This window comes from Pyrus communis, chromosome 15 (assembly GCF_963583255.1).
Source record: "Pyrus communis chromosome 15, drPyrComm1.1, whole genome shotgun sequence".
Lineage (NCBI taxonomy): Eukaryota > Viridiplantae > Streptophyta > Magnoliopsida > Rosales > Rosaceae > Pyrus > Pyrus communis.
Window position 1 is genome coordinate 21,215,667 of NC_084817.1, and position 18,170 is coordinate 21,233,836.

At 39.7% G+C, this 18,170-nt stretch overlaps 3 protein-coding genes across 3 annotated transcripts; 1 reads left to right on the top strand and 2 right to left on the bottom strand.

The window, feature by feature from the left end:
* Positions 1 to 1,174: 1,174 nt before the first annotated feature.
* Positions 1,175 to 5,393, bottom strand: LOC137718407 (uncharacterized). Its single transcript, XM_068457949.1, has 11 exons — positions 5,185 to 5,393; positions 4,898 to 5,113; positions 4,637 to 4,732; positions 3,954 to 4,042; positions 3,735 to 3,863; positions 3,215 to 3,335; positions 2,682 to 2,760; positions 2,471 to 2,580; positions 2,044 to 2,222; positions 1,854 to 1,950; positions 1,175 to 1,633 (listed from the first exon to the last, which is right to left on the bottom strand). The coding sequence occupies exons 1-11, from the start codon at positions 5,263 to 5,265 to the stop codon at positions 1,337 to 1,339; spliced, it is 1,494 nt and encodes a 497-aa protein (XP_068314050.1). The 5' UTR covers positions 5,266 to 5,393; the 3' UTR covers positions 1,175 to 1,336.
* Positions 5,394 to 11,121: 5,728 nt separating this feature from the next.
* LOC137717620 (RAF-like serine/threonine-protein kinase PRAF) lies at positions 11,122 to 13,121 on the top strand. The gene has a single exon (XM_068457038.1). It carries the CDS (start codon positions 11,315 to 11,317, stop codon positions 12,917 to 12,919), a length of 1,605 nt encoding a protein of 534 aa, XP_068313139.1. The 5' UTR covers positions 11,122 to 11,314; the 3' UTR covers positions 12,920 to 13,121.
* A 2,700-nt stretch (positions 13,122 to 15,821) lies between these two features.
* On the bottom strand, positions 15,822 to 17,803 carry LOC137717177 (glycine-rich domain-containing protein 1-like). Its single transcript, XM_068456479.1, has 6 exons — positions 17,646 to 17,803; positions 17,391 to 17,508; positions 17,047 to 17,301; positions 16,507 to 16,968; positions 15,954 to 16,353; positions 15,822 to 15,850 (listed from the first exon to the last, which is right to left on the bottom strand). Exons 1-6 carry the CDS (start codon positions 17,801 to 17,803, stop codon positions 15,822 to 15,824), a joined length of 1,422 nt encoding a protein of 473 aa, XP_068312580.1.
* Positions 17,804 to 18,170: the final 367 nt, after the last annotated feature.

Consider the following 18,170-nt stretch of genomic DNA (forward strand, 5'->3'; position numbering starts at 1 on the left):
TGTTTAACATTTCATCTGGGTGAAGATCAATTTTACTTTGAAGCTGTTCCATGCCAGTGAGACTTCTCCAACAGGTAAATTGTGATACCTATATGCACACTACTGTGAAGAGGTTTATTTCAAAATTCCTCCGCACACAGTTCACATAACTACTGCATTTTAATTGAACTTTGCACTTAAATGTGTGTTTCCTCTGGCACTGCAGCTGCAGGTGGATCATCCATGTGAGCAGAGAAGAAACACTACCGAGTATCGGCCTGTTTTTCCTGCAAATGATCTTCTACTGACAAGCGATTTAGTGTGATTATATATCGGAGAAAGCTCTGGTTTTGATTGCTTGTCTAACTGAATATATTCTTTTTCTAACTGAATATTGTTGATTGTTTTACAAGTTACTTGTTTTTTATGTTATTTTCCATATGTAATTTTCATATTTAAAGTCCAGACGAAGGAGATTACCTTTCTTGTTGTCTTTTTTGTTGTTTCTATGCAGCTTTGCTAACTGTGAGCTTCGTTCAGTGCTAGTTGTTGATAGGAGGTGAGCTTGTCGTTGGAAAACCTCTGCAGAACTGTAAGTTTTGGTCTTGTCTTGGCAGTTTGATGGAGTCTATCCGGGAAAAATTCCTCACGAGCTTGACCCTCCTGCTGACGTTGCAGAACTGCGAGAAGCATCTGGAGAAGGATGCTTCCTTGCAAGTAATTAGAGGCCATGGTTATGGAAAGAATTACACAGTTAATACGATTGTTCGGATGCCTTAATTTTTCAGGGGCTGTTGGAGATTTGAGGTTTTCCTTTCCTGTTGTATTTGTAATTTAGTATGTGAAGCAGTATAAAGATGTTCTTTTATTGATACCACTTCGAATAGTCCATTTCATTTTCAGTTTTCAATTTTTCGCTAAAAGCATGGTAAGTACATGGGAGAAATAAGGGGTGAAATGCTCAGGCCTGCGAAGCAATGGTGGTGAGAAAGATGCAGAAGATAAATGCACGGATTGGTACACAAAATAAACTAAAAGCAGAAAACAATCTCAAGTGGGTTTTATTTTCTATGTCTGCCTCGGGCAGACAAAGTGAAACGAAAAGCTAAAAACAAAATGGTTATCAAACGGAATTCTAGGTATCTCGAACTTTGATCTGCATATCATTTGCTCGATTTTATACGTTTGGACAGATACATTAAAACAAAAGGAATTCCATGGATTTATCATATAAATGTTCAATAATTCAGCTGCATATTTTTACCCTAAAAGTAAAAGGAAATTCAAAGGACGAAGTCAATTGATTTTATAGGACAAAAAAAAGTTAACCAGTGTGAACAAGTGAGGCTTGCTTTAACTATGATCTCTTGACGAAGATGAGAATGTATCCTACAGTTACAGAGAGAAGAAGGAATATAACAGCAGCCATGATGTTGACATTAGACGACTGAGAAGATTTTTGGCCACCTTCTCCCCTCAATTTGTCAAGTCCGCTCTTCTCTGAATGGGAGTTAGATGCCAAGGGAAGTGGCACCGCCACATCCCAAAAAGATTTGGTGACTGCAGATGGGGCATCTATTTCTGGCTCCAAGATTGTTGCGTTATCTATTGTAGCTTCCATAGACAGCAATTCAACACATCGATCTTTCAGAACCTAAGCGAGCATGGAAAGCAAAATGTCAGAGCTACCAAGACATGGAGCTCTAAAAAGAATAACTAAAAAGCTCATTTGCTCAACATTTAGTCCAAATAGAGCTCTTAAGAACCAAAGACGGAAAGGGTGCATCATCTTTTTCCAATTTTATGTCTTTAGTTTATAAGTACAAACTTCAAAAAAATTTCCAATTTTATGTCTTTAGTCTATAAGTACAAACCTCAAAAGTCTCAGATGGTTGTAGGTAGTCACACACAAATGTACCCGCTAACCAAGGAACAAAGACTCTTCGGGGAAGTGAAAGACTACATGTTTTTCTGTTTTAAAATACATAACAAATATGGTCAGTGGCGACCTCGGTCAGCAATGTGAAAATCTCATTTTATTAAAACATAACATCCCTAACAGACCTGAATGATTGAAGAACAATATGAGAAGCAGGTGTTTCACTGGATATCCCATCTCTTGCTTCCTGAGTATCAGCACCATCTTTTGCTTGCTGGCCGCTAGTTTCAGTTGTAACTGCCTCGCCATCTGCCTCATCACAGATAATATCTAGTCTACTCTGCAGACTTGTGATAATGTCATCCTACAAGTACAAACATAAAACCAATCCTTGATTTTACAGGATATGAGCACTATGCAAATTAAACTAGCGAAAACTACATTGTCGATACAGAATCCCTATAATCAATTCTTATCTGAATTCTCTAAAAAGGTAGTACAGTCAATTAATGATAAAATGTGAATTCCAAATGGCTTTTAGAAACTAAAACCAATAATTAATATTCAGTCTAACATCATGAACGGATAATTAAAAGTGATTCTCTTGTATACCTTTATATCAGCAACAGCTTGTGAAATTGGTTCTTTAGGATTTAAGTATGCAAAGGAACACACCGAACCGCTTAAATCAAGAATACCAGCAGTATCTTTTTGGCTGCAGGCTTTACACAATATAGATGAATATTAGGATAGAATCTCAAAATGGAAAACGAAATTCAAGAAAAAAAAATGAAGAGAAAAATTAAATAATGCATAAACACACCTTCAGTATCTTTCATAAAAGGTAGAAGCAACTCGACTTCATGCAGACCATCTGATGTGCATAGATCATTGTTAACAACCTAAAGTTTATGCAAGATAGAAAAATCTAGATGAGAACTTGAGGTTAAAAGTAGCAAGCTAGAAACCATGCTTATTGATTCTGGCAAATAAAAGGGGAAAGCACAATTCAAACACTCTGCTTTACGCTGTAAGATGATTGATTACACATGTGATGTGGGTATTGGAATTGTTCAGTAATGCAGGCACAAGTGAAAAAGCAGAAACTCAGAGAAAATTGCACGCAAGCAAGCTTAACTCGAGGTTTTATTTGTTTATTTTTTCTGTTGATTGGTTAACTATTACATCACAACAGATATCAACATAAGAATTTGATGGAACCAATTCAAGGTCATCCAGAGCATTAAAATAGACACTGCCCAGAGCACTAACATACACACAAGTATCCAGCAAATTAACAAAAAGGTGTAAAGTAATTTTCAAAGGAACAACCGAACAAGTCAATGAGCAACTTACCAAATTTCCATCAATCATGGCTTTTGCACTTTTTAAATCTTTCGCATGAACTGAAATACCATGACGTAGAGCTTCAGTAACAGTTTGGAGATTTGATGAATTCTTGTGAAATATGGGCAATCTGGGAAAGAATAACTACCATGAGAAAACCTAAACACCATTATTGTAATGAAGCATCAATAACAAAAATACTATTAGTAAATTGGATATGACCCTCGGTACTATGAGAGTTCAATATCTATCACGTTGGGGAGGTAGAAGCTCAATATAAGCAAAGGGTTTAGATTTAAGGTTCAACTTCAGTGTTGGCTTTGGTGTGTGTAAAAATAACAGGAAAAGTATATTTATAAGTTCTAAGAATATATATTAATATAGCACAAGAGCACTCTGGTAGGCAGGACTTACAACAGCCTGGACCTCTGAGAGGAAAAACAAATTCCTGCAGTTTCAGAAGCCATAAATAAAAGAATCCTCTATCTTCGGTTAAATAAGGCTTATTAATAAGAAAAGCAGACAGTACCTGATATCAAAGTTGTACATGCACCTAAATCGTTGAAGGGAATTTAGGACCCTTCCCATTTTGAAGTCGCAAGGTCTTAGGCTGCTTGACGTAATATTTGAAGCTACTGCACAATTTCGACATGTCCACCTACAGAAATAACCTCTTCAATCAGCGTGAAATAACATTTGACAATAATTAAGAGAGAATAAAGTGGGACAGTTCAGGTTGGGAACACACCTCCTTGGACTATAACAAATGTGAATGAGCAGTCTCTCATCCCAATCACTCTCTGAGAGGGGTGCTGCTTTGGCAACTCCCATTACAGTCTGCAGGGGTCTTTTCCATTAATAAATAAAAAATCATTTTTTCACAGAATACGCATACGATAACTCAAAGTCTAAAGTGAATATAGGCAGTCCCATATTGGTCATAGCTGACCCATTATTTGGAAGTAAACCAGCCAAGAGAGTTTAAAGTGAAATAACCTCCTTGTTTTCCATTAGATTTATGGTAAGTTGGTAACTATAAAACATTATTGAGATAACCACGAGAGTTTGTTGCCAACCCTTATATTGTATTAGTTCTCGGAAAATGAAAAGGGTGCATCCACTAAAATGAATGGTTGTATTAGGCCTAATTTCATGAATTTCAAACTTTACTTGATAGGATAAAAAATCAACAGTCAAAAGCTGAAAATGGAAACATTCAACACTCAATCCCGTATAATCCTTCCTACACATTTTCTCTGTGACTAAGCAGGGCATTAAGCACAGTTAAAGCCACCCATCCTTCTTGACAAAACCAAGCTCATAGAGCAACAGTGCCACTGAGTAACGTTTGATAAAAACATTTTAGCAATCAGAACTAAGCTCTACAAAGAAACATCCACATATCAAATCCAATCCGGGCCGAAAGAATACCTGGCAAAGCATGATGTTCGAATTCTTAAAAGCGCTATCGCTAGCCCAAATGTATATGCCAACCACCTTCATGCCACCCACTAACATTCTAGACACCTGAAACATCAAACAAATTCCTATTACAACTACTCAAGCACAATGAGAAATACCCAGAAACCAGATCCCATATTAGACTTTAATTGTATGCATATATACAAATAGGAATGCAAATATACAAGCATACATATATATAGAGGAACATTTTTTGTATATGTAACTGACCTGACGGGCATGTTCGGCGACCCAGTCCTTGTCAATGGAGAGAGAGGAGGAATCGGAGGGTTGAGATTTGGGTTTAAACCCCTTTCTCTTGTCGTCCCTGGCGGGCTCCACGACGGAGCAAGCAGGCGCTCCGGCGTCGTTCGGTGGCGTTGGGACCAAATCGAAGGCGAAACCTCGGTCTAGAGACGAGCTGAGCTTGCCTACGAGGAGCCCCACCTGAATTTTCATAAGAAACAAATCAAAAACCGTAAAACTCAGAAGCATCAATCTTTAAAGAAAGAGAGGACCTGCACGGCGGTGGAGGATTGCTCGAGGCGATCCTCGGCTAATTTGAGCTGGGTTTCCTCTCCGACGACGGCTTTCACCATTGTTGTACGGAAGCTGTGATTTTTCTGGTTGGATCAGCGACCTTCTTCGCAGTCAGTTGACTGACCATAACTCCGGTTTGTTAATTTCCGGGCCGGGCTTGCGAGTCGTGCATGATCACGGGTCAGCCTATTAAGGGCTGGTTTGGTATTGCTGTGCTTTGAAAAAAAGCTGATTTTGCTGCGCTGTGAGAATAAGCGGCTGTGAAATAAAGCAGCAGAGTGTTTGGTAAACTTTTTTGTAAAAGTGCTTTTGAAAAAAAAACAGTATTATAATGTTTGGTAAACTTTTATGTAAAACAGATGTGAAAAAAAATCGATTTTTCAAAGCTAGGTTTTGCAGCTTCTTGTTTTTGGTTTTTTTTCACCCAAAACTGTGAAAAAAAGCTGAAGCTGAATGTTTACCAAAAAAAAAAACAGCTCCCAGCTTTTTTCAGAATCACCTCAGTACCAAACCAGGTCTAAATCAAAATCAAGTGGTGATATGGGTATGCAATTTTGGCGGGGAAGGTCAACCCAGTCGGAATTAATTCGGGTTTGGGTTTAAGGAATTCATTCGTACTTGTGTTTAAATTATTGATATTAGCTGATGTGCACATACTTTATATGTGTGAACAATTTTATTTTGTTTTTGTTTTTTTTATTAAAGAGTGAGATTAGTTTTTAAAATTTAAAAAAGAATATGAAAAAAAGATGGTGAGACAATTTCTTTTAATAAGTGCATATTTTATCTTGATATTACATAATTACTATTTATCCTCTTTATGTAAATATTGTGACATCCCACATCGACCAGGGGAGTGATCCTTAAATGTATATTCACATCTCTACCTAGCACGAGGCCTTTTGGGAGCTCACTGGCTTCGGGTTCCGTAGGAACTCCAAAGTTAAGCGAGAAGGGGGCTTGAGCAATCCCATGATGGGTGACCCACTGGGAAGTTGCTCGTGAGTTCCCAAAAACAAAACCGTGAGGGAATGGTAAGCCCAAAGCGAATAATATCGTGCTACGGTGGTGGAGCGGGCCCGGGAAGTGATCCGCCCCGAGCCGGGATGTGACAAATATTGTGTATTAAAAGTGAGGGTAAAATAGGAAAAATAGGGATATGATTGTCATTTTCTCAAAAGATACAAAATTATATTTTGCCCTCATTATATAAGTATTGTATATTAAAAGTGAGGGCAAAATAGGAAAAAAAAGGAGCAAAAAGTTGACAATAAGGGTTTTCTTAATAATGGTATAGATAAATTCTTACTCTTAGGTTTTAATATGAATTTGTGACTAACATTTACTGACACGCCCTAACTTCGATATCTTGAAATACCAGGATAGACACGTGCTAGCTGACACCCAAGGATGACAAAGCCATTCTAACATGCATCCAAGTGGTATTGGTAAAAAAAAAGTAATAAAATATGTAAATATAAAGAAATACACAAACGCGGAAATGTGTTTAGAGTATACAACTAATAAAGAATTACTATAAAAAGGTACAAACAAAGGAATGAGTCATACACTGAGAAGACTTGAAGATACCTATGCGAAAGTGCCTTGACGCTGGGATCGTACGCCTCGATTCTAAATCCTGAAGGGGGCACAAATAAAGGGTGAGTGAACCAAAGTTTATAATAATAATACTAATAATAAGAAAACCATTTTCTTTCTGAACATACTAACCCCCTGTTTTGAAAACTCATATAATACTATATAGTGGATTTTCTAAAAACTCTAGTATGCCATGAAAACATTCATAAAACATGTAAGTATAAACCAGTGCTCAATAATGGTAATATAGTCGCCCGAAGGTAAATCCGTAAAACATTCGTAAATCACATCAATGATGTACTCAACTAGGGGTATCATAGTCGCCCAAAGGTATAACCATCACCCCGAAGATGAAGTTGTACGACACTTGGTTACGCCATTGAAGAAATATGGTAAGTCCCATCACCTGAAGGTGAAAGTTATACGACTCTGGGTTACGCTAGAGAAAAAACATATACATAACACACTGACACTGGTTTAACCAGTGAAGCTGGGAGTATGTCATAAATATCCTTAACTGTGTCCTATGACCATAGACGTATACATACTCATGTTATGTGTATGTGTTGTATGATTACTCATTTAACACTAGCTTAATCTAACACTAAAACATGATCTAAAAGGTTTAAGGGGGTTTATCTTCACCGTAGACGGCAGAACTCGTCAGAGGACACAAGCATGGTGGTTGCTACAGTGCAGCACATGGAAGAGTATTATAGGGGTTTTTGTCCATGAATTATGGTTTGCAGGCTCCCAGAAGTCATGAGGAGGCTGACACATCCCGATCCCGATATTCCTTTAATACCAGGATGGGCATGTGTTGGCCGACACCTAAGGGTGATGAAGCTATTTTTAAAATGCCTACGAATAAAATATGTAATTAGAACGAAAATGCTAATGCAGGAATGTGTTCAGAGTATATAACTAAATAAGAATAATATCAAAGAATTATAATAAAAAGGTATGAACGAAGGGAAGAGTCATACACTGAGAAGACTCGAATATACCTATGTGGAAGTGCTCTGAAATCGGGATCGTGTGCCTCGATTCTAACTCCTGAGGAGGTGCAAAAACAGAAAAGGTGAGTGGACTGAAATTTTTAATAATGCTAATAATAAGAAAACCATTTTCTTTATGAATATACTAACCCCCTGTTTTGAAAACCCATATATATAATACTACATAGTAGTTTTTGAAAACTCTACATGCCATGAAAATGTTCATAAAATCGGTACGTATAAAACCGTGCGTAGAAATTATAATATAGCCATCTGAAGGCAAATCTGTAAAAACTCTGTAAATCACATCAATGTTGTACTCTCCAGGGGTATCATAGTCGTCCCAAGGCAGTACTTGTCCATCACCCGAAGGTGAAGTTGTACAACATTGGGTTATGCTAGTGAAGAAACATGGTAAGCCCTATCATCCGAAGGTGAAGCTGTACGACTTTGGGTTATGCTAGAGAAGAAATATATAACATCACACACTGACAGTAACTGTGGCTAGTGAAGCTGTTCGACACTGGTTTCGCTAGTGAAGTTGGGGGTATGGCATAAATATCTCACTCCTCATTTGCCTAAAGGTAGTACTTGTCCATCACCCAAAGGTGAAGTTGTATGACATTGGGTTACGTTAGTGAAGAAACATGGTAGGCCCCATCACCTGAAGGTGAAGCTGTACGACTCCGGGTTACGCCGGAGAAGAAATATATACATAGATATCCTCAATTGTGTCTTATGGCCATAAACGTCTACATACTCGTATTGTGTGGATGTGTTGTATGATGACCTGCTAGATAAGTACCGAAAGCATATCTCAAAATCTCATCTCAAATTCGGAGCTCAAAAGCTCAAAGTCTCATCTCATAACTCCATCATAACTCATTTTCATAAATCATATCCACAAATCCATAGAATTTCATCTACGAAAATCCAATGATTTATAACCTTTCGTAAAACGTAAATTCGATAAATCGTAATTATCTCGTAAAAGCAATTTAAATGAATAATAATTTCTTTGTAAATCATAAATATATAAATCCGCAAAAGCATATTATAAATCATGCTCCATTCATGAAATATGCAATGCATGCAAATATAAGATTTTATGAAAACATGCAAGTTTAGAAAGGGTCTACTCACAGATATTTTGTTGCCTGGGAACCACTCGAGCTAGTGAGGATGAAGTCACTTCCTACCGATGCACCTAACCACAATTTGAGACCATTTAGTAAAACTATACCTAAATGATAGAATTTGGGAAAACGAACGGTGAATTCGGATTTGGCATGTCAAAAAACCTAAGGAGGGACCTGGTGTTTCCCCCCATGATCCGCCGCACAAGCTGCCAAGAAGCGGTGGCCGACAAGCCCAACTCGCAGGAAAAATCAACTACAAAAATTCCCAAATTTTACAAGAATGTAGATCTTAATGAGAAGAACAACTTTCATACCTGGGCCGAAGTCCAATTCAGCTAGGAAACACCTCAAATCACCCTCAATCCATTAGAAACCCCAAAAATGGGTGAACCCCGATTCATCAAATATGCAGTTCCATCACCCCCAAACTTGTTTGGGCTTTGTTCCTGACCTCAAAAGGAGTTGAATGAGGGTGGTAACTGTCGTTGGAGTTTGCAAGATTGGTGGAATCGCTGTCGTGGAATCTGGGGACCGAAGTGGGTGTTAGTCGTGAAACAATGATCAAAACAACTCTAGTTTGATGGAGAAATGAAGATGGGAGGTCTCTGTGTTGATTTATGGTGGTGAATGGTTGCAATTTGCAGAAAAAAACCGAAGAGAAATTGCCAAAAAAATTGAAGGGAACCGGGTTGGGTCACGAGGGTTAAGGAGAACCCAATCAGTTCCTCTCCTTCTCTCCTTCCTTCTTTCCCCTTATTTCCTCTTTCCTGATTGGGCAACCTTTCTCCTCTGTCCATCTCTCTCATTTCCATCATTTCTCCTTTCATCCTTCCATCCTGGCCACACACGTGGCACCAGATCAATGCTCCAACAAATTTAGAGCCTTCCAGATTTATGTTAAATGACCATTTTGCCCTCAACTTCAATCGTTTATAACTCTTTCGTTATAACTTCAAATACGATTCACTTGCACCCATGTGTCCGTAATGTTGAGTACTACAAGGACACGCTAAGGGAATGGATCTTACGTGACACGACAGGGCGATCAACAAAAGTCAACACATTTGCCTCGAAGCATTTTCGTAATTTCACATTTTAAAATTATAAAAATCGTAATTTTTGGGGACTGGTCGTTACAAAGGTAATCCTGGTGGTCGTTGGTGGTGCGTGTGTGTGTACTCAGAGTGAAAGAGATAGTGCAGAGAGAGATGAGAGGGAGATAATGAGAGTTGTGAGTGAGAAAGATGAGAGATGTCATGGGAAAAAGAAGAAAAAGAAGGAAAAAGGGAGGGAAGAAAGAGAGAAGGCTGGGAGACAAAGAGGATAGAGGTGGGCCCACTAGCATAGCAAACAAGTAAGAAAAGAAGAAACATAAAAATATCTCGTGGAATGTAAAATTACCAAAATACCCTTAACGTTCCACATTCCATAAATACTTTGTTTTAGCTCCAAATTCAATTTTGCTTGTACCCACGCGTTCATAGCAACGAGTAGTACAAGGATACGCCAAGGAACAAATCTTATAAGTGGTCAACAAAAGTCAACATGTTCCGCCTAGGAAGGCATTTTAGTAAACTCACGCTTGAAAATTATAAAAACCGTAATATATGGGGATGGGTCGTTACATTTACTAAATAAAATGATAATGTAACGTTTGGGGTTAAAATTTTTGAGAATTATTTTGAGTTTTGGATGAGAAAACTATGAATGGTCACGCAAAACATTCAACCTTGTACCCTACATGTAACACTCAAAAAAGTTGTTGAAATACCTTGTCCAGAGATCCCCAAAAGACGTCTTAGTGTTTAAGGGTTTGAAGAGATGAAAATCTTTTATTTGAAGTGGTTTTCACTCTTTTTAATTTCTCTCACACTTTTTATTTTTATTTTTTATCAACAGATTTAATAAATTAAACATACACAACAGATGTGACTAAACATGGTTGTGTGAGAAGCCAAACAAATTGTGCGTTTATAAATTTTCTTTTCTCCATCATGCAAGAGAATAATTGAAAGAATCTTTTCATAATTTGCAGAGTGCAAAGGGATATTAAAAAAAAAAAAAATTAACAAAAGTACATAAAAAAAAAAAAAAAAATTTTGTGAATAACACCATCTTTTTTCCATATTAAAAAAATGTAGCGTCGTGATCAAGAATTGTACCGTGAATTCTTTCCATTTTTTTACACATTTCCGGTAAACTAAATCACGGCCCAAAAGAAAATTCTTTCCATTTTTTGTCATCATTTGCCACCGAATCCGAAAATCCGCCACCGAAATCCCAAATCCTTTTCATTTCCAATGACTCCCAAATCCCCAACCCTAATTTGATTTCCTCACTCCTCCGGGTCCTCCCGCATTTCTCAATTTCCGATGGAGAACTGCCCCTACCCGGACTCCCGCGACTCCTCCCCTCGCTCCCGCGAAATCGACTGCGACACCCCCTCATGGGACGACCAACCCCCTTCCTCCGCCTCCTCCTACAAAGTCAAGTTCATGTGCAGCTACGGTGGCAAAATCCAGCCCCGCCCCCACGACCACCAGCTCGCCTACGTCGGCGGCGACACCAAAATCCTCACCGTCGACCGCAACATCAAGCTCTCCGCTTTCATCTCCAAGCTCTCCTCCCTCTGCGACACCTCTGACGACGACGTTTGCTTCAAGTACCAGCTCCCCGGCGAAGATCTCGACGCTCTCATCTCCGTCACCAACGACGAGGACCTCGACCACATGATGATCGAGTACGACCGGCTCTACCGCGCTTCCGCTAAGCCCGCCAGGCTTCGACTCTTCCTCTTCCCTCTTGGCACCAACCCTTCCGCTAGCTTCGGCTCCAGCGAGACCAAGTCCGAGCGCCAGTGGTTCGTCGACGCTTTGAATTCCGTTCAGATCGGGTCTCCCGATGGCTCCTCTCCGACGGCTCCCGTCACGTCCTCGCCGACGAACCCCGATTTCTTGTTCGGATTCGATAAGGGATACAAGGCTGTGCCGGTTCCGAAATTTCCCGACTCTGTCACTCCGCCTACGGTTCCCGATTCGCTTGTGAAAAGCACTCTGGTTGGATCTGAGGATCGCCACACCGGAGAACCTGTGATATCTCCGGCGGAGATTCAGAGGCAGATCCAGGAGTTGCAGAGGTTGCAAATCGCTGCCAGTCACGAGCCGACCACCATATATCACCGGAAAAGCGACGAAATGGGAAACCCTAGGGGTTACACCGGCGATTATTACACGCAAAAACTTCCAGACAACATTCAACCGGCGCAAGGATCGTCTCCGGTGGCAATGCCACCGCCTATGCAATTTTCAACTGCGTATATGCCAGAAAGGCACATGAACACTGGGGGTTATCCGGTGACGGCTGCCCCATCTGGACCGGAGCAGCCCGTTTATCTCATTTCAACTCCGACCGGTGTGTACCAGGCTCCCGCTCCTAGACCGGCAACTGGACCAGTTGGTCAGGCATACTATGGAGTACCGCAGAGGATGGCACCAGAGGTGTACCGGGACGCTCAGGTGTACAATAATGCAGTGGCAGCACAGCAAGCACAACAAATTCAGCAAGCACAACAAGGTCAGCAAGCTCAGCAGGCACACCAAGCTCAGCAGGCGCAACAGGCTCAGCAGGCGCAACAGGCTCAGCAGGCACTACAGGCTCAGCAAGCTCAGCAGGCGCAACAGGTTCAGCAGGCGCAACAGGTTCAGCAGGCACTACAGGCTCAGCAAACTCAGCAGGCACTACAGGCTCAGCAGGCACAACAGGCAAAGATTGCAGCTTATAGTGAAGGGTTTGCACCGGTTGGGTATGACGCCGTCGGGAGGCAGGTATACTACACTGCAGCTGGAGGTGTCGTTTCTTCATACCAGACGGTGGCTCCGGTGGCTGTAGATGCAAGACAAGCTGCTGGTGGTGTATTGAATCAAATTCAAGACGGTAAAGTTGTTGTTTCCATGGCACCCCAAGCGTCTGCTAATTGACAAAAATAAATAATAAATTCATATATAATGTGTTTGTTGTTTTGTCTTCTAATGGTTCTATAGTTTAAATAAGAAGAAATAAGAATCTAACTGTATGGCTTTGTGGTGGATACATCTCTCTGGTTTTGAAATTGGAACCTTTTGGGTTGTTCTGCTATGACAATTCACATTGTTTCTTGTGTATATAAGCAATTGTTTTGGTGCAAATTATTGCGTCTCTTTGGATTTTAGTTGGTCTTGAATTTCTTCGAGCCTTTCGCGTAACATGTAGCTGCTTTGGTTACCTGAAAAGTTGCTTAGTGTATCGATATGACTGTCTTATTCAAAACGTGGTGAATTTTGGCATGTATTCGTAATTAATCCACAGTTTTGGTTTAAATTCTGTGTTTGCTCTCTTTCTTTATATTGTTCTTTGGTTTGGTAGTAAGAGACTACAAACACATGTGACAAGAACAGGTATAAAGATGGTCGAAATATTTTAGGTGTTAAAGTTGAATGATGAATATATTTGTAGACCATTTCAAGTTAGATAAGGGTGTTGCAGGTGTGGTTGGATCTGTTCTATTATAAATTGTTATCAAATGCAGCAATGTCTAGTGTTCAAAGCCTTCGCCTAGTGCCGCCGGTAGGCGGCTGGCCGCAATCACGATTAATTTCTAGGCGTCTAAAAAATAAGAAATGGCGCCCGACTAGACTCGCCTAGGCACTCGCCTAGATTGTGAGTCTCACTTATGCAGAAAATAGATAACCTTCATTTTACATTTTATTTTTTCAATAAATTGTAAGAGACTTGGAGGACTTAGATGAACGCTTAGTATATGCTTGTTCCCAATGCTTGCAATATGTTCTAATACTTTATAATTTATATGTCGTTCTATTTTGCAATTTTGTCTAGACCCCGTCTAGACGCAACGTGTTTGGTGGGTTGGTTGAGATAGGTTGTGAGCAATTAAAATGAACTTGAGTTTGGTCCCTTGTTTGTTATGTCAAAATGTGAGATGGATAAGACTGGACGTGAGTTATAAATCTATAACATAATGGATTATTTAACATACAAATCCATAACATAAGTGTGTCGTGACAAGGTGGATAAGAGCGCGCTGCTGTTTTGGTGGTGTCAGCGTCGTATTTTATATGCTGTCTTAGTGTAAATTATTGGTTTGTGTTTGTGTTTTTTTAATGTTGGTCATTGCATTGGAAGTAGTGTAAAACAAGTTGCTCATTTGGTCACCAAGAATGGTGACGAGTAACAAGGATTAAAGATAATATCATTGATGTTAAGTTTAATGTTTTTAACTCGATTATGATAAGCGTTGTGAGCAGCTGTGGCGGCGATATTCTTGCGAGCACTGGTGGGATATATGTTATTTTGTGTGAGTATAGTGCTCGTCATCACGTGACTAGACAAGTTGTTGCCACTGTGGTGGGATCTGCATGGATGGATATATAACTATTTTAAATTTAGCCTTTGAGCGATTTGATGTGGTAATAGGAAGAATGTTGCAGTTCTATTCTATTGCAAAAGGAGGCAGATTCTGTCCTTCTGATATCGTGCCCTTCCCATCTTCTTCTATTTGTGCGATCATGGTTATGTCATATTAATATTTTATATTCTTATTATTTTTTATTTTATTATCTCTATTAAAAAATTAATATAAAATATTGACGTGTCTTAATCGTGACTGTACAAATAAAAAAGAATGAGAAATGCATAGTAACAGGAGGGCATACAATCTGCCCCTATTGCAAAATTGCAATGAATAAGGAGCTGCAACTTGTACGTTATGAAGCTGCAACTTGTACGTTATGGAGAGTTTAAATAATAGGTAGAATACTCCTTTTCCACCCTGGTTTTTGCACTTTTGATTTTGTCTGCCACTGTCATCCAATTGGACTTTATTATGTTGGGAAGAGATCCCTCCGGATCTCTCCCACCAAAACCTACCAATCAATTAATTTAGATCCTTAAAATTTGATCAAACGGTTAAAATTATTATAACTTTTAAAGGGACTCTCTGTTTGTAACTATTTGATCAAATTTCAAGAATTCGAATTAATTTATTGGTGAGCTTTGGTGGGAGAGATCCGGAGGGGATCTCTTCCCTCATTATCATTACTCTAGAGGAGAGACTAGATCCTCTAATTTTAGGGCACGGGTATATCGTTATGGTGATGTCTTATTCTAATAAGATAAAAATATGTATGACTTTTATTCATATGTCCTTATTTCATATACACTGGTGATCATGTGGTGGTGTACCATGTAAAGTTGTTCTCCTCTTCCTCAGTGAGCAACTGCATCCAAAAGTTGGTCGACAGACGTGAAAGAATATGAGAAATATATCACAATAATGGTGGTAACCGGAATGGAAAATAAATATATCAAATCAGAATAAGATTAAGAATTGGATGCCTTTGATTTTCATTTGATTTGCTGAATTTAACGGTTAAAATATACGATATAAATTATTTTGTTTTGTATCAAAGAATATATACTATTATTATTATGCAGAAAGGCTTCGTCCTAAAATATTATTATTATTATTTTAAACGAGCGATATTGGACGGAAAAAATTCAATCTAAGACTTCGTGTGCATGCCTGTAACTACTTAAGGTATAAGCTTGGAGTACAAGAAACCAAATTGAGAGAATTAACTTCTTTGAGAAGAAAATTTTATTGAATTATTTTCTGATACATTACAGCTGAAAGTAGACTTGTAGGATGAAGTTTGCCTCTGATTTATTTTGGATATAGGTATAGCATATCTAGTCATTTTCTGATTTATATCCCAAACCGGGCACTCCTGCAGCCGCCGCCACAACCACCACAATTTCCTCCACCACCGCCACCGCATCCACTACCGCATCCACCACCGCATCCACCACAAGCACCACTATTTGCTATATTTTTACCACCACATGCACCACCGCATCCACCACAAGCACCACTATTTGCCATATTTTCACCACCACACTGGCTACCACAATTACCACCGCCCCCACCACATCTATTTGCCTTGTCTTCACCACCATATGGTGATGGAATCGGAGTAGTTGAAGAGAGAGCAATGCGTATGCTGATGGGCTTTGAACCTGGACCTGCAGAATTCGATGTCAACTGAAACCACTTCTCCACTTGCAGTTTAGAAACAGGGTTGAGGATGTCATCTAAAGTGATTGTTGAAGTTCCCAGCAGTGTAGGAGTCTTTGACATTGACAGAATCGAAGGGGAATACGACATAAGCTCGAATACAAGCTCTCCCGCAGGTTCGCATTGAACAACAGACACCGCTTTCTGCTCTGATTCTGAAGAAATGTTTATCCTTTTTCCAGTCTTGAAGAACACGTCTGGCTGTTTCTTACTGAAGGTGACAAAGAGGCCGCCTTTATGCCCGGTTGGTAAGTCTTTGACCGCCACGATTTCCAGCATAACCTGAATGTGAATCAGGAAGCAGAAAAGGTAAAACCTTAAAAGTTTGACAAGGAAACAACTTGTGGTATAGAAGCACCCGGGATAGTAACCAGTGTGTCTTTCTTGCAATTCACGTAATGAAAAAATGTGGGAGATGAAGACATTGGAATCTACCTCTACAAACGTTGTCTTTGGAAGTTGAATAATATTCTTGTTCCGATCAGATTGACCAACCTTCTTTCTCCCTGTTTGTATTTGTAGTTGGCTGAGATTGGTGGGGAGAGGAGATGGAGCACTGCCTCTGTACATTGCTCCTGCTCTCCAGTACCTTGAACCGAACGTCTCTTCCCATTGTTTGCCGGTCTCAGAAAACCCGACATCTAACTTTTGACCCTTGGTTCGGTCAGAATCTGTGTCATCATGCTCTAACACCTTGCCCATTATTGCCACAAGATCTTTACAGTAAGAAGCAGGATGCAATTGGTGGGAGTGCCAGATGAGGTCAATGTCATAAGTCGGAACACAAAAGCGCGTAATAGACCTCTCCCTATTTCTCTTGATCAAATGCAAAAACCCTTTGTACCTGTCCACAGCTCCCTCGAGAAAGAGGTTGTCATTCATGTAAGATCTCGATACCTGTTTGTACATGTTGCAGTTATTGAGCAAAAATTTGGATAGGATAACAAATTTCAGATGACATCTCTGTTCCGTTACCTGGTAAAAGAAAGGAATCTGCCTTCTGACAGCCGAGACTAGATTATACTTTGTGCTTTCCGAAGTTGCATAATTATTTTTGGCACTGCCATGTGAAAGGCAGCTACTCATATCGAGTTCATATGGCTCTTCAGGATATAGTTTGATCCAAATTTCTTCTGTTTTCTTTTTGCAGATTCCCTGAATGGAGGATACAATGTTGTGGTTCACAAGGATTCTTCCGTAGAGATTTGCGCAATCAGTGACATAATGCACCTGAAAAACCAACAAAGAAATGCAGGTTGGGATGATCGTGAAAGAACTTGAAGAACTATGAGTGAGTTTTAATCCGTGAAGTTGTCTACCGGATTGAGCCTGTGACAATGCCAAATCCATTCGCAATCAAGAGGCACGACGAGAGGACCTTCTGAAACCTCAGATTCAGCATACTTGGCAAGTAAGGGAAGCCAACAATATTTGTACCTGAAATTTCCAAAGTCGACAAACTAAGTACCCACATTTAAGCATTCTGATTATTTGTACCTGAAATTTCTTGAACATAATGTTGCCAGAAGAAGGTTCTAGCCGTTAAAAATCACTGGTTAACCTGCACTGCATACCGATAAATGGCCTTGTACAAAGCAGGACCGTCATAGAGATGCTGGTTTCGATCAACAACTGCTAGAAACTGCAGCTGCTGTTTAGCTGCAGCCACAAGGTCTTTGCTTATCACAATCTTTTGTGCTTCGGCCCACTCTCGTTCTTGCTTCCTCTCCATTCCTCACTGAAAGAACAAGAAAAATGAGGTATTTAGCTGGAAATGTCAGATCAAACTCTGCTCCTACAAGGCTCTTGAATTCTCTTTGTCAATGTCATGTGTTTAGGGGGCTGCTTTGAGTTGACCTTTATAGGGTCGAATGTTCGATGGAATGCCATATGGATTCTGGAACGGTGTCGCTTCATCACGGGAGATACTGACGTTTTCAAATGTGTGACCACTAACCAGGGAGCATGGCACAACGGCTGTTTAGCCTCCTTCCTGCCTTGTTTCATTTGTGTGAACACTGAACCTCACTCACTCACTCATACATATGGCATTTTTCCTTGAAATCTACGGTTTTAGTGGGAATTTTATTGTTTGAAGT